This window comes from Struthio camelus, chromosome 21, assembly GCF_040807025.1.
Source record: "Struthio camelus isolate bStrCam1 chromosome 21, bStrCam1.hap1, whole genome shotgun sequence".
Lineage (NCBI taxonomy): Eukaryota > Metazoa > Chordata > Aves > Struthioniformes > Struthionidae > Struthio > Struthio camelus.
The window spans coordinates 5,964,412-5,985,533 of NC_090962.1; the positions used below are offsets into that span (position 1 = coordinate 5,964,412).

At 39.9% G+C, this 21,122-nt stretch overlaps 1 protein-coding gene across 12 annotated transcripts in view; it reads left to right on the forward strand.

Moving 5' to 3' along the window:
• Positions 1–21,122, forward strand: part of KIF1B (kinesin family member 1B) — a 99,012-nt gene that overhangs the window by 72,893 nt on the left and 4,997 nt on the right. For all 12 annotated transcript variants that reach the window (XM_068915721.1, XM_068915723.1, XM_068915727.1 and 9 more), the window contains 20 exons: positions 756–841; positions 988–1,117; positions 1,446–1,608; positions 2,189–2,279; positions 2,879–2,997; positions 4,027–4,082; positions 6,474–6,582; positions 7,213–7,279; positions 8,891–8,975; positions 9,234–9,339; positions 13,735–13,849; positions 14,458–14,591; positions 15,114–15,175; positions 15,935–16,080; positions 16,444–16,683; positions 17,905–17,976; positions 18,701–18,822; positions 19,608–19,757; positions 20,248–20,440; positions 20,986–21,104. In XM_068915721.1, the coding sequence (XP_068771822.1) occupies positions 756–841; positions 988–1,117; positions 1,446–1,608; positions 2,189–2,279; positions 2,879–2,997; positions 4,027–4,082; positions 6,474–6,582; positions 7,213–7,279; positions 8,891–8,975; positions 9,234–9,339; positions 13,735–13,849; positions 14,458–14,591; positions 15,114–15,175; positions 15,935–16,080; positions 16,444–16,683; positions 17,905–17,976; positions 18,701–18,822; positions 19,608–19,757; positions 20,248–20,440; positions 20,986–21,104 (2,365 nt within the window). The remainder of the gene's footprint in view (positions 1–755; positions 842–987; positions 1,118–1,445; positions 1,609–2,188; positions 2,280–2,878; positions 2,998–4,026; positions 4,083–6,473; positions 6,583–7,212; positions 7,280–8,890; positions 8,976–9,233; positions 9,340–13,734; positions 13,850–14,457; positions 14,592–15,113; positions 15,176–15,934; positions 16,081–16,443; positions 16,684–17,904; positions 17,977–18,700; positions 18,823–19,607; positions 19,758–20,247; positions 20,441–20,985; positions 21,105–21,122) is intronic.

A 21,122-nucleotide genomic window follows, 5' to 3' on the forward strand; every position in this document is an offset into this window, starting at 1 on the left:
TTTTCAATGCATACAAAAGTTTTATTTCCAGTCTAGTTTGCTGTCCTTGGCATTGAAATCCAACTAAATGGATGATGTGAAAGAAAAAACTATGGCTGTTAGAAATTGATCTGGGGGCATCTCTTAAAAAATGGCCATAGGGACTTTATTTGGTCCCTCTAAGAAATTTCAAAAGGCATTCTGAATCCTGGGATTTCTCCAGCAAGCATGAATTTTCTGTGAGAGAATGGCTGGCCTCCTTACTGGTACTCTCTACAAAGAGGGAAAGGATGAATGGACAGATCATACAGACGGATGGATGAGCCTTGCAAACTTACAGAATGTACTGGTAGAGCTATGCTAGTTTGGCTGCTTGGTTTATGGCTAGAGAATTTTAGATGACAGTTTAAATCAGCGTCAGTATACATTCCCATGTGGGTCACTGTATTATAGTGTATTAATTCACCTCAGATGTAACATTTAGAAGCAAGTAAATAATCAAAATGAATGCTGAAGTTGTTTTGCACTCAGAAATTCCCTAAGGCATATTCAGGATGAAAATTCATAGCTTGTCTTGTTTTTTTTCACACCAAAAGGTTTATGGTGGATGGTTTTCTGCTAAGATTTTTCCAGGACTTGTTCCTATCTGCTATTGAATGATGGGAATTAGGCCCTCTTGATTTTAGGGAGTGGTCTCCGTGCTAGTCAACATTTCCATTTAGGTTTGAGGGTTTTTTCCTCTCTTCCCTGTAAACTTTTTTTTTTTTTTTTTTAAGCTGATGAAGAAGCCCCAGATTATGGATCTGGCATTCGACAGTCTGGCACAGCTAAAATTTCATTTGACAATGAATATTTTAATAAGGTAAGAAATCTTAAAATTGAATTAAGTTTCTTTGAGAGGAATAGTTTGTGTTTCTAAATAAAGAATAAGTAACGTGGGGGAGGAAGAAGACAGGAAAACTGGAAACTGCAGGAGTTTGTCACATGCAACATCACTTAATTTTTCAGAGTGATTTTTCTTCAGTTGCAATGACTCGATCTGGACTGTCATTAGAAGAATTAAGAATTGTGGAAGGGCAGGGTCAGAATTCGGAGGTCATCACTCCTCCGGAGGAGATCAACAGAATGAATGACCTAGGTAAGTAAGGAGGATGTAGTAGTTTTGGAAAATTTAAAGGGAATTTGGGATACTCTGCCCATTTTAGAAAGGGATTTGGGTGTCCAAGAATATGCAGGGAAAGGTGTTACCTCTGGGTTGGATATGATGAATACTGGAGTTCCTTTATTTGAACAACTACGCAGGAAGACTGTTCCCAGGCACTTGGAGTTTTTGATCATCAAAAAATGTGGGCTCAAAAAGAATAGATATGTGTGATAGGGCTAACCTGTTGCCTGAGGAGTATAAAAAAATGAAAATAAAAAAAACACCACAGTGATTTCATATGGGCTGTTTGTGTCTCTTTAAGACCTGAAGTCAGCCACTTTGCTAGATGGAAAGATGACTATGGAAGGATTCACTGAGGAAATTGGAGATCACTTGAAATTGGGTAGCGTGTTTACCTTCCGTGTGACAGTGCTACAAGCCAGCGGCATCCTCCCTGAATATGCAGATATTTTCTGCCAGTTCAAGTAAGAATTTGTTCTTGTTTTCCTTAGGCAGTAAATGGTTTAATGGAAGAGCAAATAATAGTGAGAAATGGAGGATCTGACTGAGAGCTTTCCAAATCATTATAATAGTGTAGCATGGCAGAGTAAAAACACCTTTTCAGTCACTGGAATTCCTGTTATGAACAGTACCTGCTTTGTGTTAACATGGTTTTTAGGTATAAAGTTTTGGAGAAAGGAATTAAGAGTCAAAGTGGACCCTTCTAGTGACTGTAGTTGTAGCTATCTTAAGTTTTTGTTTGTAAAGACTTTTAATATTGAAAATTCAGTATTAGATTATGCATAATGCCCAGCTGGAATAAAAGTTATGTGACCGTTAGGTAAATCGGTAGCTCTCAAGTGACGGCATTATTCTGCTTAGCTTCTTAAGAAATAGAAGGAAATTTGAGGGTAATAAAGGTATGAAACAAGTACAGGATCTTTCTAGGTTGAGGCCGTCACTCAGCTCCGTGTAGAACTGCCAGCTGAATAAATAAATAAAAGGATTTTATTTGTCAGGTGCACGGCAATCTCCACTGAACTGTCCTGTTGATTTTTTTTTAAGCTTTTTACATCGACACGATGAAGCTTTCTCGACTGAACCTCTCAAAAACAATGGCCGAGGGACTCCCCTTGGGTTTTACCATGTTCAGAATGTAAGTGAAACTTCTGAAGTATAGTAAATGACTGTTTTATCACTGGGGAGTTGTATTTATCCTTTCTGTGAACTTCTTGAGGGGTGTGTAGGAAAGGGGGAAGGGATTATGAAGAATAGACAATAGGAGGAGTGGTCAGATGGGTGATGTAATCCCCAGCAGAGAGCAAAATACAGAATGGTTCTGTGTGGAAGATTTGACTCTTCTGTTCTACCTCTACTTCTACTTCCTGCTTTTGAATTCCTTGTTTCCATTCCACTTCTCAGGATGTTCAATGAAAGCAGCCTAGCATTTAGAAAATAAAATACACATGTGAACAGCAGTGCTGAGGGTCTCAAGTGAACTGAAAATATCCACCTTTATCAACTGTGAAATCTTTTTGTTACAGGTAGCTTCTTCTCCTAGTTTAAATGCCTGATCTTGAGTCTTTCATTTTCTCCTTCAATAGAGAGCAGAATGAATGCCTAAAATAAAAAGGAATGCAATTGCTTCTACTGTGAGTTGCTCTGGACAGCGTGGAAAATGTAGACTCCTGAACGACATGTTTTTAAAATTTCATTTTCATATGTCCCGTTTTGTTTCTTCACTTTGCCTAATAGATTGCTGTGGAAGTGACGGAATCATTTGTGGAGTACATCAAAACGAAGCCTATTGTGTTTGAAGTTTTTGGGCACTATCAGCAGCACCCTCTCCACCTGCAAGGACAGGATCTCAACAGGTAGTGTTCATTGTTCTGGCATAAAGGATGTTTCTGATCAGGCTCAGATCAGCTCTGCAGTTTACGCAGTACTTTTTCATCCTCCTGAAATTATATAGCCACATTCGCATGGGCAGAATTCCTGAGTAAGCATGTACTGTAAGCATGGTGGTAGAGGCCTATTTACCCACTATAGTGTGTTTTGTTAATGGATAATGGGATTGTTTTACCATCTTAAACATGAAAAGCTGCTTTGCTAATACAGCTGCATCCACCCTACAAACACTGTGATGGTAGAATATTGCACACAGGACCTTAGTGGTGATCCTAGTGTGTTCTGGGTAAATCCTAATGCTCTGCAAGAAGCAATGCTTCTCTGAAGGCAAGCAGCCTGATGCTAGCATGGAGGTAGGATGACAAAGCAAAGAGAGAAGAAATTGGGAGAAAAGAAAAGGCTCTCAATGTGTAATATCTTCTGGAAGTACTGCCACCAAGGTAGCTGAGCGTTTGAATATTTGGAATCAAGGAAAGGACTCCTACTCCACCTATTCATGGCTTAAAGGAAGAGTCTGTTATCTGGATTACTGGGTCTGGTTAGCCCTCTTACTGAAGACAGCAGCTGTGAAGAGGAAGCATATGCTAGTTTTAAAAGGGTATGTCAGCTGGGGCTTGTTCCTTAGGCTAATTTGTGGGCCTGCCTGTTACCCGCTTGAGTTTAGAGTGCAGAATGGGATAGAGCAATTTGAAACTATAAATAAATCTTTTTTTTTTCTTTTTTTCCATTGATAGCTAGGATTAATTCAATTAGAATAGAAAAAGGATTTAGGTTAGTCCAAGAAGTATTCTGAGTCCTGGGATAAATTCCCATGTAAAGTTGAATACATTTGATACTCTGTGCTTCTTTTCCTGACAGGTGATATTGACCTGTATTCATGGGATTGTGAGGCTCTCTTTTGACACAGAAATAGGTGGAGAGCACCTATTCTGTGGGTGTGTGTATATTTTTATGTTTAGCTACCTCCATATTGGTAACTTTTCATTTCTCTGCAGCCCTCCACAGCCATCCCGAAGATTCTTTCCTCCCCCCATGCCACTCTCAAAGCCAGGTGAGAAAGATTCTCTAATTCTGTACATCATACTTTATATATCTGTTTGTCACTGAGTATTAAGATTGCAGAGTATTCCTAAGCTATATAGGAAACTGAGACATGAAATGGAGTGAGCATTGCAAAAAGGCATTGGATACATCTTCTCTAGCTATCTTTTTGTGTGTGTTCCGTTCAACCTCCTCTTGCAGCTAGTGCTTCTTGGGACGTTAAAGGGTAGAATTTTGTTTGTGAGGTGTTGACTGTATTCCAAGAGATCTGGCTATGACTCTTTGTGTGCTTACGGAGCACTTGACTGGAAATTGCCATATTCATTAAGCATTCCATCTTTTTGCTCTCTCTCGTTCTTGTTTACTGAGCCAATCTTGTTGAAATTATCCTTGATTTTCTTTACTTAATTTCAATAATGCATGCTGAACCCTTTTGGTGTTTTTTCTTCCCGTTTCACCTTTTATTTTCTCCTTCTCTTGCTTCCTCTCACCTGCATGTTTCTACCATCCCCCTTTTTTGTGTGTGTTCCATTCCCTTTGCAGACCATGAAAGAAAAATTGAGTTGATTAGGTATCTTATGTCTGGCTATGTAAACGTGCATGTGCTGAACACACTATCTGAGCATGCCAACGTGCTTGCGTCCTCTGCTGTGGCTGCTTTCCAGGATGGGGCTGACCAGCTGCCACCTTTTCTCTTTCTGCCTGTTCCCAGCTGTCAGAGTGAGCGGGCTCCTAAACGAGATGGTTAGTAGCCAAATTTAATCTGTAGTAGATGCAGAAGTAGTTCCAAAATGTGCCTCAAAATTCCTTTTTCCTTATCTTTGTCTTGTAGTGTTCTTGGGACTAGAAACTGCCATGGGTGCAGTCACTGAAGGATAAAGCTGTATTTAAGTTTTACAGGGCTGTTCTAGGGGGAAAAAAACCATATGGGGAGCCTTTAAATTCCAGTGTGCTAGGTACCACGTATTTTCTGTGACACTGGATCTGTGGCCGCAAACTTCCTGGACCTCTATTTTCTTGTCTTCTGTAAATAGTTTGGCGATATTAGCCTGAGAGGTGCTACATATGAAAAAACAGCCAGGCACAGAGGAAACATTCTGTTGTGTTCTATATACATTTCCCTTTTGCTCATCTTCCTTTTTGCCATCTAACTTGATATGTGCAGTGCTGTCCCTCACAGGTGTATCCTGTAAAAGAACCACACTGGACGAATGGGGCCAGAACAAGTCCATGAGGGCTTCTAGAACTGGCCTTCATGTTTAAATAAATGTCTTTCTGTGGTTTTTCTCTTCTAGCCCTTTTGAGTTTCTCTGCTGAGCAGTAAACTTGAGTGACTTGTGTGTTTGATGTTCTCCATACTAGCAAACACACTGAGTCCTGCTGTTGTGAGATCATGGACAGTTGTGCACCGCTGCAGGTGTTGCTTTAGTAATATGATGATGGATAGAAGAGGGTGATTACTCGGGCTAATGAATGGAAAGAATGAATGATGGCACTGATGTTTGTTATCGAGTATGATGGTGCAGTGCTGTAAATGACTAATTCCTGTAAAGTCTGTCCCTTTGAGGCAGCTATTCTTTTACCCAGAAAAGAATATGTTACACACACATTCTCTTACCTAAACTGGTCTTCACTTAATGTAACAAAATAGTCATCTCCTGTGCCAAAGTTTTAAGTTCTTGGGATTTTTTTCTTTTAGGAGGTGAGGAGTGTGCTTTCTGGAAAGACGAACAGACCTAAATGGTTCGAAATCACAAACCATTAAGCCATAAAATAGTTGGTGGGCATCTGAGGAAACAGTGTTTTTATATGGATCTAGAGAGACTACATATTTTTTACAAGTGTTTTTTGGCACAGTTAACTTTTACTTCATTACTCATTTAACTTTTTAAACTCTAATAACCCTTTTTCATGCCAACACTTGGAGGAATCGCGCTGTAAGCAGCCTCATTTTTGTGGAACAAGATGTCTTAATAAGAGTAAGGTCATTTCACTCTCTACAGATGGTGCAAAATATTTCTCCTCAGTGTTTTATGTAATGATTTCCTTTCAGTATCGCCTAATTTTTATGTTGAGTGGTGAGTGAGATAGCAGGAAAACCTTTTTTTTTGTTTCTCTCTTCGTATAGATGCTGAATAGTCCATTGGTTTGTTTACGTCTCCATTTGTAAAGTTAATTAGCCCTTCATGGTTTACTGTAAAACTCCTAGATTTCACCGGCAAATCTGATCTAATTGGTGGTCTTGGCATTTTGAAACTAATTGTCTTTAGCCTGTGATCTGCATAAGCAGATACAGCATACGTGGGATCACTGAGATGACTTAGGTTTCTGTGAGCCCTAGAGGAATTTTACTTGTGCTCAGTCTTTGTAAACCATTCTATTTCTTTTTCTTTTTTTTAAGTGCCAGCTACAAAACTAAATACTATGAACAAACCGAACTTGGGCCACAGCGTGAGCAAATATGACCTCCTTGTCTGGTTTGAGATCAGCGAATTGGAGCCAACGGGGGAGTAAGTCTAATGTTAATCCTTCATGTTTTAAGGACAGTGGTTTATCGATCTTTTGCTTGTTGTTCTGTTCAGATGAGGTTGATGGGCAATCATCAACTGATGGTGGCCTGGCTTATCAGACTGGTCTCTGGCTAGTTTGTAAGCTCTGCTGGCGTTTATTGCCTCCATTAGAAAGGACTGAAGAAAGACGGAAAGTGTTCTTTCACACTTGAAGTAATCTCTTCATTTTGAGAGCCCCTGCATGCTAGCTGAGCAGGGGTTGGGAAAATTTATGCTATCTTCAGACAATATGTTTAAATTCTTGGGGTAATTAGAGAGTTTATGCTTCAGAAGTCACTCTAGCAGGCCTTATTTTGGAGTCACCTTTGCTACAGTTTTCCTGTGACAATTCTTTAGGGGCTATCTTGAGAAGTGAGTTCTGTGGTTTTTAAGAATATATGATATAATATATGATACTTCTATATTTCACCGATACCATAGTCCAATAAAGAGTCCAGTCTGAGAGTTGGTAGAAACACTCTTATTTCTCCATCTATTGTATGGAGAGGTAAATGTTGGCAGCAGAAAACTGAGTAATACTGCTGTGTTAGAATATCTCACCTTGGCTGCTGATTTCAATGTCTCTCACAGGTATATTCCTGCTGTTGTGGACCATACGGGAGGCCTGCCTTGTCAGGGAACATTCCTGCTTCACCAGGTACTAATGAAGGCTGTAGAATGACAAATTTTGTCTCTTGGGGCTTAGAGTTCTAATGACTGGATTTTCACCTCTGATGTCTTCTCCTTTCCCACATGCCTCTCTAGCAATAGCTATAGGTTCAGTTGTCTTTCAGTCTGTACTTATAGTCTGTTAGCTTTGGGCTATGTAGGGAATATCCTTTGGCCTCTAGTGTATTGCTGTCTCCTTTGCTTATCTATGCATCCCACTCTTGCTGCGTGTTTGCACACACACTGAAGATCAAAGCCTTTTAAACAGCAGGAACCCTTGGGACCAGATTCATGCCTTGAATGTGATTCTGTACCAAGGACAGAAAGATAATGCAGACTCAACTTTCTTTGGTTCATTCTCACTGCTTGTGGCTAGAAGTTGGATCTGCACAATGACCGTGTCTCAGTGCATTTTAAATGCCTGTAATTAATTACAAATGCTAATATAATAATCTGTAATGACAATTTGCCTTTAGCTAGATTCTAAAGATAATCCCAGCTAACTACTGTTTATAGGTTTACATTATGGCTTCTTTCTTTACTCTCAACTTCCCGGTTCCTGTTCACAGACTCCTCCTGTGACTTGCGTTTCCTCCCTTTCTTGGGATAGGAACAGTTCTTATAGCTCATGAGGAATGATCATACTCCATTTATTTCCTCCCCACAAAAATAAGAGGATGGCACTGAGTTCTGGATTTGTTAGCATTCTCATCAGTTGCTTCAAATTCAAAACAGAGTGATTCTAGCCGCTGTAATTCCATTACGAAATCCACAAGACTGGCAAAAGTCTTTTAACTTCCTTCAAAACAGTTACACAGGAAGCACCTTTTCCCGGGAGTTCCCTTCTCCCCTGGAAATTGCCTTTTCCACTTTGAAGAGTGGACTCTATTGAGACCAACACCTGAGTGTTGTGATCTGGGGGTAATTTTTTGGGTTTTTTTGTGTGTGTGGTATTTATTTCTGTTTTACAACTTGGCCTCCTTCCCAGCTATTACAGGGCTTTATTATGCTTTGAATTAAGTGATGAAAGGAACAGCCTCTGTATTAGATTCTGATAATCAAGTTTCTTGGAATAGATGCATGTGAATAAGAGGGGTAATATCTGCATCATTGGTTGATGTTTTATAGTAATTTATTTTGTTATATATAAAGAGTTTTTCCAATTAGTAAACACTTGTATGCTACAAGTTTGGTAGAATGGATTTCATGAAACTTCTTGGGTGCACAAATCATCTGAGTAGTTCCTTAAAATTGTTATCCTCAACTCTGGTATACTCCAGAGGCTATGCATATCTTCTTTGAGAGCGTACTGACAATGTCAGGACTATTTGAAGTGAAAAACCCTTGTCTTTGTGGGGTGAGGAGGAAAAAGTGTGGGTTTTTCTGTCTGTTTTTGTTTTTTGTTACATGCGCGGACAGACTATTCCTCTATTAGGTTAATTTTAGGACCCAGTAACATACAGAAGCTTGTTCAGTTATGGGCTAGTCTTCATGAAGCAATCGTCGTTGCTTCACCGTCACAGTATAAATGCAAAATGGTGAAGTTAGTGTTGGGGAAATACTTCACCAGTGTAAAATTTCCTTCTTTGAACTGTACCAGGGAATCCAGCGCAGAATCACGGTCACCATTATCCATGAGAAGGGTAATGAGTTACACTGGAAAGATGTGCGAGAGTTGGTTGTTGGTGAGTATATTTGATTTGTGTGTTACTGTGTAAGGAAGAAAAAGTACTAATGTTATTTTTCTTTTCAACTGATTCTGTTATCCTTCTGAGCATTGGCTATGGGAAGAGGTTTTGAAAGAGTCCAGAGGAAAAACTTAAGTTTTGTAATTTCCATTTATAGCTGTGTGTCTAACCACAATCTGAAATGATATTTGGAAGACAAATTCCTTCCGCGTTTCAAGTTTAGATTTAATTGGTTTCCCCTTCTACCCTTCTCAGGACGTATAAGAAACAAAGCAGAGGTAGATGAAGCTGCTGTGGATGCTATTCTGTCTTTGAATATTATCTCTGCAAAATACCTGAGGTCCTCTCACAGCTCCAATAGGTAAGTGAATAAAGTAAGCACTCTTTCTCTTAGGAACCTAATTTTCCTCTGATATCTTGAGATACAGATAGGATATTTGGCAAGCAGGGGATGTTACTAATTATTAAATATAGAATTCTGTGGGCACAATGCATACAGATAGGGAACGAGTTTTAACATAACTTCTTGTTAAAGCTGAAGTCCACTGCTCTGCTTGGAGGATTTTTTGATAATGCCTTTGAGTGACTTTCCGTTTGTAAGCACCATAAAAGGAGGAAGGAAAGGAACAGTTTGAGGGAGTCCCAGAATTGAACCCCAAACTTTTAAACTGACGTCAAGACTTGTCACTAGAATACAGCATTGGAGTAGAAGAGTGACCTCGGGTTGATGTATTTATGGATATGTACGTGGCTCTATTATTCCTGGAACAAGCATATGATAATCAAAGCAATAGTCGTGCTTTGAAAGTTGAACTTCATAATTTTCAGTGTTGCCAATGTGTAAAGGAAGGCAGGAGGAGTTATATAGATGTATCACAACTTTCCTGCAGTTCTGGTAAGGAGGTGTCTGTTCCAAGTAACTTGCAATTATTTGGGCAGCAGCAGGGCCCCTCTCTGAGATTTGTGGCTGCATATGTCCCCTCATTAGGGTGCATCACTATAAAGATATCAATCATACTCCACAGTGTTTTGCTTCAGTGTCTGCGACAAAGGGTGGTGAAGCAGAATTCTGCGTTGCTGGCAGAGCCTCTGACATAAGCCAAGTCACTTGACTGCTTTGTGGCTTCATTTAGCTGGTGAAAAGGAGGAATATCTCTGAAATTTAACTCTGAAAGAGTCATTGGGACGGGGGGAGTTAGCCCATCTCTTCTGCAATGGTTGAATCTTTCTAGGCACTGCAATGATTTCTAACTGCCTTCTCCATTAGAATCTTGGCCTTCAAAATACCGCTGCGCTATTAAAAGTGGATTCAGGACAGTGGTGCTACTGACTGACTAGCCTCCTGCCACCTAGTGTCTGTAAATGAGCACAGTGATGCTGTTTGTAGCTGTTATTCCTTGCCTTCCACTGAGAAGTGCATATTTTACTTTTAGCATGTTTGAATTGATGGCTTGGTATAACTGGATGTTCTGGGGACTTTTGCTGGTTTGCAGTCTGACCCTGCTAGATTTGCAGTTAGGAAGTCCTAAACCTTCTGTTCCCTAAAAATTTCAAGAAATTGCTGAATAGCTCTGCAGTTTACCACTAGGAAGGCTGCTTGGAGGAAGGATGGGGGAGAGTGAAGTGAACTTGTTGACCATCTCTCACCAGAGTGCAAAGGTGTAATTTGTGGGATGAGTGCATGGTAGAGGGTGGAGTGGGACTGAAGCCCTAGTCAGGGCCATGTCTTATGTTTGCTCATTGTCTACAGACTTGTTTTCTGGTTGTTCTGTTGTTTTCAGTCCACTTGTTCCGCTGCTCTCAGCTGTTGCGTCTGTGTTCTGCTTTTGGCTGCACTAACTAAAGCTCTTTCTATGTTTTTACAGGCTCTTTCTTGATAAGGATATGCCTAGGTATTTTCTGTTTGCTTCCTTTGCACATAAAGGTTCTTGAAAACAGAATGCTTTATGTCCTATTTGTATTGCTGCAGTTTTCCTTTTAGCTTTTACTGGCTTTTGTCAACACACCTCTTAGCTCCTCTAGAAGTAGCACATCTCCTCCTCCCTTGTGCATCAGGGATTTATTCAGGTAAAATTCAGTGGGGAACACAGGAAGATAAGTTTTCCTTCACATATGATGGGCAACTTCCCTCATTCAGTCTTTTTTGTCCTCAAAATGTGCCATCAGAATAGAGGCCCTATTTGTAGCGCTCCATAGTTGATTCCTTTGCTCTATATCAGAGAATCAGATCTGGAATTTTTTGCTGCCTCTGACTCCAGAACGCTTGCTGTGTTTGTCATGCCAAGACAAGGACCGATTAGGTTGCTTAAAATTCTGCCTCAGAATTACACTGAACAAAAAACTGTGGCTACCATGTGACTGCTATTCAACCTCCGTTTTTAGGTTGGATTTGTATCAGAAATTTAACAGTCTAACTACTTCAGAGTCTACCCTTTGACAGACAGAGAAGTGAGATATTTAGTAGCTGCTCAGACTGGATTCCTCTTTCACCTTCCAGGTGCTTCTCTAGATCACAGCCAAAGCATGCCGGCTGCACAATGTGGGGCAGCTTGCATCTCTGTTCTATGTTCTGCCTGTTTGAAAAAGAGAAGACTTAAATCTTCAATGCTCTTGATTCACCATCTCTCGCTAACGCTAAAATCCACTTAGAAATCAATTCTAAAAAAAAACATTGGTGCCCTTAACCTGTTCCTCCTGTTTTCCACACTTTCCTTGTTCTGTGCTCCGTTTTCCTCCTTGTGCCACTTGCTGTGCTGAAAGAGGTTTGCTCATTTCTGTTTTTTGTCTCCCTCTGTAACTATGCTAGGAAGTTCAGAAAGCCTGTGTATATTTATCCTTCTGCCTAGACAAAATCCAGTAGAGTCACTGTTTTGAAGCTATGTTTGACTTTGATTTGGTGTTTGTCCAAAAATCATCACTTTGCTGAAGAGGGGAGTTTAGTTCTGCACCGTTGAACAGTTACCCCGAGTTCTGTCTCCATCGTGAGAAGAGCGCGGTAGAGCTGATTCAGGGGCTAGGCACGCAGGCTCTCCATCTGTGGAGAGCCAGGTTGTACTTCTGTTTCTTCCACAAGAATAGCAGTTCTGGAGCCAGCCTAACGTTTTATAATTGCATCATAATTAAGGTACAATGAAAGAATAAAATATAGGAACTCAACACAGAACAGCAAACGGTTAGAAAACAACCTGTGTTGTTTGCCTGATCTTCTATCTAGCTCAAGTAAGGATTATTACATTATAATGCTTTTCATGTTTCCACTTGCTTAGCCTTTAGAGTACTTTTCTCTGTAGCGTTTTTAATAGAAGCAAGGCATTTAGCAGTAATTTTTGAAGTAAGTTACTTCAAATGGAAGCAGTATTTAGTAATATTCTTGAATTATATCACTTGACTGCATAGTTTATGGCTTCTCAATACATTTCCTAACTCTGAACCGTGTAGCTGGTTTCAGGAAAAGGAGAATCGTAGACTATCCGAGATCAGAACTCCTGTTTTTGCTATGTCAGCTCTTAGTCTGTTTCATGCCTCTTTTTTTTTTTTTTTGTTGATTTCTTCCTCCCACTCCATTTTGTCATTTGTCTTTGGTTGAATTTCTTACTTTTCTGAGTTGGCCTTGGGTATTAGTGCAGAAGCTCCTTAGAGATATAACTTATTTAAAAAAGAATATACATGAACCACTTTCTTGCTCTTGGAACCATACCATTTGGACTCAAAATGGGATGGAAACCTAAACCACAAGGAGGTTTGGAAGGGAAAAGCACATGAAGGTAATGAAGAATTAAAGCCTCCTTTTTCTGCAACCAGTGCAGAAAACTGAAAAATAAGGGTATTTAACTTTCTCCTTTCTCACTGGTAGAGACTAATTTCATGTAGGTTTCTTTAGAAGAAAGTCCATCTTCCTAATGCCCCATTAGAGAAGAGAGGGTATAATGGTAACTCTAGACCTGATGATTTATTTATTTATTTTTCCCCTACACTCTCTCACTTTTGACATTAATAGATAAACAGATTTCTTAATTGCTGGGATAGAATTGTGGGATCCTTCAGCTTCTCTCTTTCCACATACCAAATTGAAGAAACTTCTTAGAAAAATGTGTTAGATCTGGCAGTTTTTATTTGAACAGGCAAGTAGGGAAATAGAAAGAAATCTTAATTACTGGAATATAGGACTTATCCTAATCTATCAATCATTCTGATTTGCTTTCAGAAGCTGCTGTTTTTGTATGGTGCAGTAGCAGAGAGTTCTCTTCTATTTCATTTCTGATCTAAGACCTTTATTGGAGATGTGTATAGCTGTATGTCATTGCCAGAACGTGATGTAGAATAAGCGTTGCATGTGGAAAACGGTCTTCCCAGGCACTTTGAGGTCTAGCTCAGTTGAACTGCATGTTAAGCAATAGAGAAGAATTCTATCTGATTAGGAACACTGTCCTTTAGTGCTGACCTCGCTGTGGTTTTGTGTTAGGCGTTGTTCTCTTCTGTATTGCCTCTCTTCTCTTTTAGATGAGTCTTTCCCAAAACAGGCAATGGTATCTTTAATGCCAAACTAGTTGAGGTAGAAGTAAATAATCTTGGATGCATCTGTAAAATTCATTGGGGAAAGAAGAGATGGGTCTTCATTTCAAGTATTTGTTATCTAAATCACTATGGTTAACAATCATATTAGATGATGTCAGGGAAGAGATGCTTTGCACTGACTTAAGAGAGAGATTCAGAGGAGCTTTTACTACTGAGCTTTTGTTGTACTTTTTTTCCCCAGGACTTTTTATCGATTTGAAGCAGTTTGGGACAGCTCTTTGCATAACTCTCTTCTCCTCAATCGAGTGACTCCATATGGAGAGAAGATATATATGACCTTGTCTGCTTACCTGGAGGTGAGAGTGCTGTGCCCTCTTTTGTGCTTGTGACTCCGATGAAACTATTTGAGACAGCAGGCAATGTGTACCCTAGATAAATACCTACTGGACTAAGTGTTTTTAAATCCTGAACCCAGTAAAAGAGTATTCTAAGTCTTCGTTCATTTTCTGAGAAGAGGATGGAAAACTGTATTCACAGTTAATATCCTGAAGTGTTACTATTATGTATTACTGTCTTGAGATAAACGTGCAGTGAGTCTGGTGCATCTCCTTACCTTTCTGTACCTCATTTTCTCTGCCGTTGTGTCTGAAAATCCTTTGTAGTTGAGTGGAGATTGAGGAATTACTATTAATACTGTAAGCACTGGTGTAGTGCCTCTTGGCCTTGTATGCAATACGCTGTCGTCCTCTGTAGTACGATTATTTGGCCCACGAGCTACATCAGGAAATTTAGCAATGCTCTTCCACAGACATGTGTGAAGAAGAAAACATCAAAAACTCAAACAATGACAGGTTTCAAAAATTTACCCTGCTAAAAGATGGAAGCTCTACAATTTGGCACAATCTGGCACAGGTGTTTGCAGGCACTCATTCAGTACTGCTTTTTTTTTTTTTTCCCCCTTTAGCTTGACCACTGCATCCAACCTGCTGTGATAACAAAGGATGTTTGTATGGTCTTTTACTCGCGAGATGCCAAGATCTCACCGCCTCGATCACTACGCAATCTCTTTGGCAGTGGCTACTCCAAATCTCCAGATTCGTAAGTACAACGGTGTTTTTGGTATCAGATATTTCACGTCAGCATATGCTTTTCCCTTTAGAGGCGAGGGGGAAAAACATAACTTAGTTTTCTTTATCTCTTCCTTGAAAGCCTCCCTACTTAACAGTTTTCCAGTCTGTTTTTGAACATACGTTCTTGCTTGCATTTATTTCAGTGAAAACCGATGGCTTATCAATTGACAACCCCTTTTCTAGCCTTCTGTCTAAACAATTTGCAAGAGATCCATTTTTCCAGTCTGCACATAGAGGACCCTGGTTCTAACCTGGAATTTACTTTAGCAGCATCTTTCCAAGTCTAATGGGAAGAATGAAGCATGCAGGAAATGCCATTTCTAGAGGTGTTGCAATCAATTCTGGTTATTTTATGTGAAAACTGGAATGGACACATACTTCTGACCAACGATTATACTTAAAACTTCTAATTTGAGGATCACATAACAGAAAATAATGCACTTTATTTCTGAAGGTAACAGTCTCTTTTATTCTGGTTTCTTGTGAACAGCAATCGAGTAACTGGGATCTATGAACTAAGTTTATGCAAAATGGCAGACACAGGAAGTCCAGGTAAGCAGTGACTGGGTGAACATACACTAAAGCGGTCAAGATTTAAAATCTGACATGCTGTAAACTGAAATATTGCAGAAAACTTTGTGAGCAGACGGTGAATAAATACTTCTGTCTCAATGGGAAGCAATTTCCATGTTTCATAGGAGCAATGGAACATTGCTATTCCATGAAAAATTATGTAGGCTTTTACTTTTGACTTCTATCTGTGCTTACCATTGGTGGACCAGGGATTCACTGAAAACGTCTTTGCGTTTTCTGACATGGGTGTGTCGGGAAACTGAGCACGTACCTGGGTCATAGACTCTGTGAGCGTAATACATTGCTCATCATAGTTAACGCAGTTGGGATTTGGTTATGCGATAATATTTCTCTGAGTCTTCTGAGGACCACGTTTTAGATTTTCTTAATATCCAATGTGAGCTTGATGGCTTGGAAGGAATGTAGTTCTCATATCATCAGTGCATTTTTTCTCCAAGAGCTAGCAATTGATGCTTTTATTTTGATTTAGACTAAAGAGTAGGAGTTTACATTATATAGAGGTAAATGGAAAATACCTGACTGAAGCAAGAAAGCAGAACTAAATTAAACTTCTTTTGGGAGATGCAAAGCATTGCCATTAATGAAACAATTACCTTGTTTATTCCCAACTGAACAACAGATGTGTTAGTTCTTTGCAGGCTGCTAATTGATAAGCTTCTCTTGATGTCTTCCCTCTGGCTATGTTTTTAACATATCATATTATTTTTGACTGCTCAGGAATGCAGAGGAGAAGAAGGAAAGTCCTAGATACATCTGTGGCATATGTGCGTGGAGAAGAGAACCTGGCAGGTTGGAGGCCCCGTGGTGACAGCCTCATTCTAGAACATCAGTGGGAACTGGAAAAATTGGAGCTGCTGCATGAGGTAAGTAAAGAGATGAAGGAAATGAAAGAAAAAACACAGCAGTACCTTTGAGTTCACTATTAGTATGTCCTCTGTGCGACTTTCTGAGCTGAACAGGTTTCCAAATGGGAGTTTGTTTTCAGAGTCAAAATTTAAATAAATTCTCCAACAGAGAAGATAAGAATGGCTGGCCACTGGATAGAGTCTTCAGCTCAGAATCTCACTGTATTCAACAAATGTAGGTTCAACTTCTAGGGCCATCATAAGCCCCTTCTTATTTCCTGGCAACAAATGCTCACTTGTATAAATCCAAGGAGAATGCATGAGAATCCAGTGTCTGTGAAAACAAGGAAGTCCCCAGATCAGATGTTGATTTCTTTTCAGGTGGAAAAAACTCGACATTTCCTTCTGCTCCGTGAAAAGCTTGGTGACAGCATCCCCAAGTCCCTGAGTGACTCATTGTCTCCCAGTCTGAGCAGTGGAACCCTCAGCACCTCCACCAGCATTTCTTCCCAAATTTCTACCACCACTTTTGAGAGTGCTGTCACCCCTAGTGAAAGCAGTGGCTATGACTCAGCTGATATAGAGAGCCTGGTGGATCGGGAGAAAGAGCTGGCCACCAAGGTATGACCTATGAGAAGAGCAGGATGGGTCTGAATAGAGGTACCAAAGATGATTACAGGCTAACGATGAGCTAGAATTTTAGGGTTTGTTAATTGGAAGAACTGCTCCACAGCTACTCCATTATTACAGAAGATGTCCTTGTGCTGGTCCCCTGTAGGGGGACCAATAATTAGGTAGGTAAAATGGACAATGAACTGATAAGCTAATTTGTTTTAGCTTGGTCCTTTCCAGGAGATGCGTGGCGTTCTTTGGTTTTTTCTAGTCCAAGCATTCTTGGTTTGCAGAACCTAGAAATTGGTTTGTCCCATGTTCATTACTTTTATTTGCACATACTGAGCTTCTCGGATAACATGGTAAATATTCACAGTTGCATGAGTTTCATTTTAATATGCTCTGTAGCTGTAGTCCTCCATCCTCTAACAAACCAGTGCAGGTGATTAGATTTGTGCTGTTATGGCTGTACCTCATTCTCTTTCGTTCATTCTTCTGTAAATGAAACTTCTGAATTTTTTCAAGGGAAGTGGTTATTCCCCTCTTCTTTGTTCTCATGAGGCCATATGTGGAATACTGTACCCAGTTCTGGGTCTTGCAGTACAAGAGGGATGTTAAACTGGGGAGGCCCACCAAGATGATTAAAGGGGATGAAACGTACGCGTAAAAGGCGGTGAGACAGAGGGCAACTGGGGAACTGGATTTCTGTAACCAAAAGGAACGAGAAGGTCAAGGAGGGATCATATAGCAGTCATCTTCTATGAAAGCAAGGGGTTGGTGGGAAGGGAGGAGGTAAGCATGTTGTAAAAATGGCAATGAGCCTCTTCTGAGAAGTGAACAATGAAAGGACAAAGTGACACAGTGAGGGAGGTTAAAGATTGGGAGAGGTTGCCGGGAAAGACTGAGAGATCTCCATCCCTGGAGATTTTCAGAACTCAGTAAGGTCCTATGCAATCTGATTAGCCTTGCTTTGAGCAGAAAGTGGGACTCGTTGACCTCCGGAGGTCCCTTCTAGCCTAATTTTTTCTCTATGTCTGTATAAAACCTATCCCTTGTTAGCTTTATTAGTCTTGAGTTCTGTAGTGCTGGGCTTTTCAGTGGTAGTTTAGAATCTGCTTATTCTCTAGTGAGCTTCCAAGTGTGTCATGGCAAATTGCCTCTCACGTGTTCTAATTTTTCTGAAAACTTAAATGTAAACTCCTTGTGTTTTCTATGTGTTTTTTTCCTCAGTGTCTGCAGCTTCTTACTCACACTTTCAATCGTGAATTTAACCAGGTGTACAACAGCATCAGTGATTGTAAGGTAAAGATTTTGTTTTCTTTTGTGACAGCAGCAGCTAAACATGTAACAGCTGCAGTTTGTCCTTCCTTACCTACTCTGTCTTTCAACTTCTTTTGGGAATGTTACAAGGTTAAACTCTATACAATAGTAATATATTTGTAATATGTGTAATCTCTTAATGCTATTAGGAGACAAAACACTTTGTATTAATATTTTTTAATTTCAGTCTGTTGAAAGGACTTGACTATTCAGCTTCAGGTTCCAAAGACTATTGAAGGAATTGGAAATGGTGTGATCTCAGACTGTAGCATAGCTTCTAGTTTATCACCAGGCTGGAGGTGCTCCTTATTACCTTAGCATTCACTTTATCCATGCAAAAGCTTAGAGGGGGAAAAAAAAAAAAAAAGCTCTTTTAGGAATTCTGACTGCAGGCACAGATGCCATTCTGTTGCAAACCAGATAAGCTAATATTCCATTGAGGAAGTCAGGATGCAAATAATCAGAAGTGGAGGACATTAACAAACTGTCTATGGAAGTGTTATTTTATTTTCACCCCCAGACAGGGATTTATATATAATGTTTCTATGCAAAAATTTTACTACTGAATAGGGAAATGGCTGACAGAAATACTCTTCTATTATCTGAGCCTTCTGCATGCTTGCTTTGAGTGCCCTGTTCCAACTAGGACTGAACAACAGCTACAGAAAACTCCTCTATAATATTTTGCATGTTTTTATCCTTTTAGTTGTCTGATATTTCTCCAATTGGGCGGGACCCATCAGTGTCCAGTTTCAGCAGTGCTACCCTCACTCCTTCATCTACCTGTCCTTCTCTAGTAGATTCAAGATGCAATTCAATTGATCAGAAGTAAGTATAGGATATGACTAGGAAAAATATTTCTTAGCTTTACAAAGCTGTCTCTGCTATGTTATTTGAATTTCTTTTTTCCCCCTCTCTTTTCTGTACTTTCAGATGTTTCTGTATATTGCTCCTTCTCCAATCACTCTGCACACACACATTTTTTCCCTTTTCCCACCTTTTGAGGTGCTTTCTTTCCCTGCAGTGAAAGAACCGTCAGATGCACGGTGTTGTAGTGACCAGTTTGTCTTCAGTGTGCAGAGTCCACAAAGTTGGGTTTTTTTGGGGGTGTGGGGAATAGACCAGTTTGGCCAATTACCTTTGTTTATCTTCCTCAGCTGTATCTACAGAAGGTATTTTTTATGAAATTAGGAAAAATTACTGATTGAAATGACAGGTAATTTGTACCTTTTGTGCTTAACATTCTCTAAGAGGAAGAGTACTGATTAGGAAGCACTGCAGTACATCTTATGTCAAACCACAGTATGACATGTCTCTGTGTTGTGACAATGTTCGGCAAGGGAAACAAGGGAGTAGTAGTGGGAAACCACTTATTAGCAGTTAATATTTATCTCCTTACCACAGAGCCTCAAGTTTTATTCCACAGATCTCTATGGAAATGCTGTTTGATATTGCACAGAAAGCTCCCTATATCATACAAAAGATCTGGACTAGAGGATGAAACTTATAAGACAGGCTAGGCTGTAGGTGCACTTTAAATTCCATTGTCACATTCGGTTGCTTTCGTGTCGTTTATTTTTCCTCTCTCCACTTTTTTTTTTTTTTTTTTAAAGGACCCCAGAAGCAAATTCTCGTGCCTCCAGTCCCTGTCCAGAGTTGGAACAGTTTCAGCTCATTCCTGCAGTAGAAACTTCCTATATTGCCAGAGCTGGAAAGAATGAATTCCTAAACCTTGTTCCTGATATTGAGGAAATCAGACCAGGGTAAATTTCCTGTTGAAGTGTGATCGTGCCTTCCTGTGTGCTGTCACAAGGGTTTTCTGGGATTTCTATTTTCCTTGTCCCATTTGAAGAAAGGTAAATAAACAGGTGAGAGCAGAACTATACAGTTGTCAATGATACAGCTGGCAGCAGGATTGATGAGAGTTGTGTTGATCTTTGATCTCTGAAGCATTCATTCGCTGCATTCACTTAATGAACAAGATTTCCAATGACTTAAATATAATGTCTGCTATCATCAAACCCATGGCTGAAGTTCACTGCATCCAGATCTTTGTGAGTTATTCTTTGTGCCAGAACTTTGCACGGTTCTTGAAGACCAAATTCAGCTTTCTATAGAAGAACTCTTTTATAATACTGTGGTAGGCAGAACATATGAAGGCCCTAGTCTTGTATAGTGTTTTGCAGTTAATAGGAGCGCTCTGTAGTTACCTTACTTAAGGGAAAATATATTCCTATTTATATTTTTTTCCAGCTCTGTAGTCTCAAAGAAAGGATACCTCCACTTCAAAGAGCCACTCTCCAGCTCTTGGGCCAAGCATTTTGTGGTGGTCCGCCGTCCATATGTTTTTATTTACAACAGTGATAAAGATCCTGTGGAACGAGGAGTCATAAACTTATCCACGGCTCAGGTGGAGTACAGCGAGGATCAGCAAGCAATGGTAAAGGTCAGTCTAAGAGCAGTTGTTTGTTTATGCGTAGAACAGGAATGGCACCGCAAGTGATAGTGCACTAGACTGTTCTGTCTATTGTCATCTCTGGTCTAAGGAAAACGTATCTGTGTTTTAGAGAAATGTCCCCTCACTTCATGGTGATGCTGCCTGCAAGGCTCCCAATTTGTTCAGGGTTTCTTCCGATTTGGACACAGTTCTACAAGAGGCTTGAAACTCGTATTTATTTTTATGAGCTTGTGTAGGTACCAGAAGCCTGGGTTTGTTTATTTTAAAAACCACACATATACATCCTTCAGAGAATCAAATGAACTTAGCTGGTTCATCTTAGCAGTTCCACGCTCATGAGTTAAAACTATATTTCATAGAAGATGTCCTGTTTGGTTGACTAATAATATCCTGGAAATGATCAATAGAACTTAAAGGTAAGTCCGTAGGTCTTGTGCTTTTTACAAATGTGATGCATCTTCTTGAGAGAGGGAATGTGTATCAGCTTCTGTGCTTGTATGTTTGGTTATTTTAAGTTGTCTTTGATATTTCAGACACCCAACACCTTTGGTGTATGTACAAAGCACCGTGGGGTCCTGCTCCAGGCCATCAATGACAAAGACATGAACGACTGGTTATACGCCTTCAACCCACTTCTTGCTGGCACGATACGGTAAGAGGCAGTTCTTGA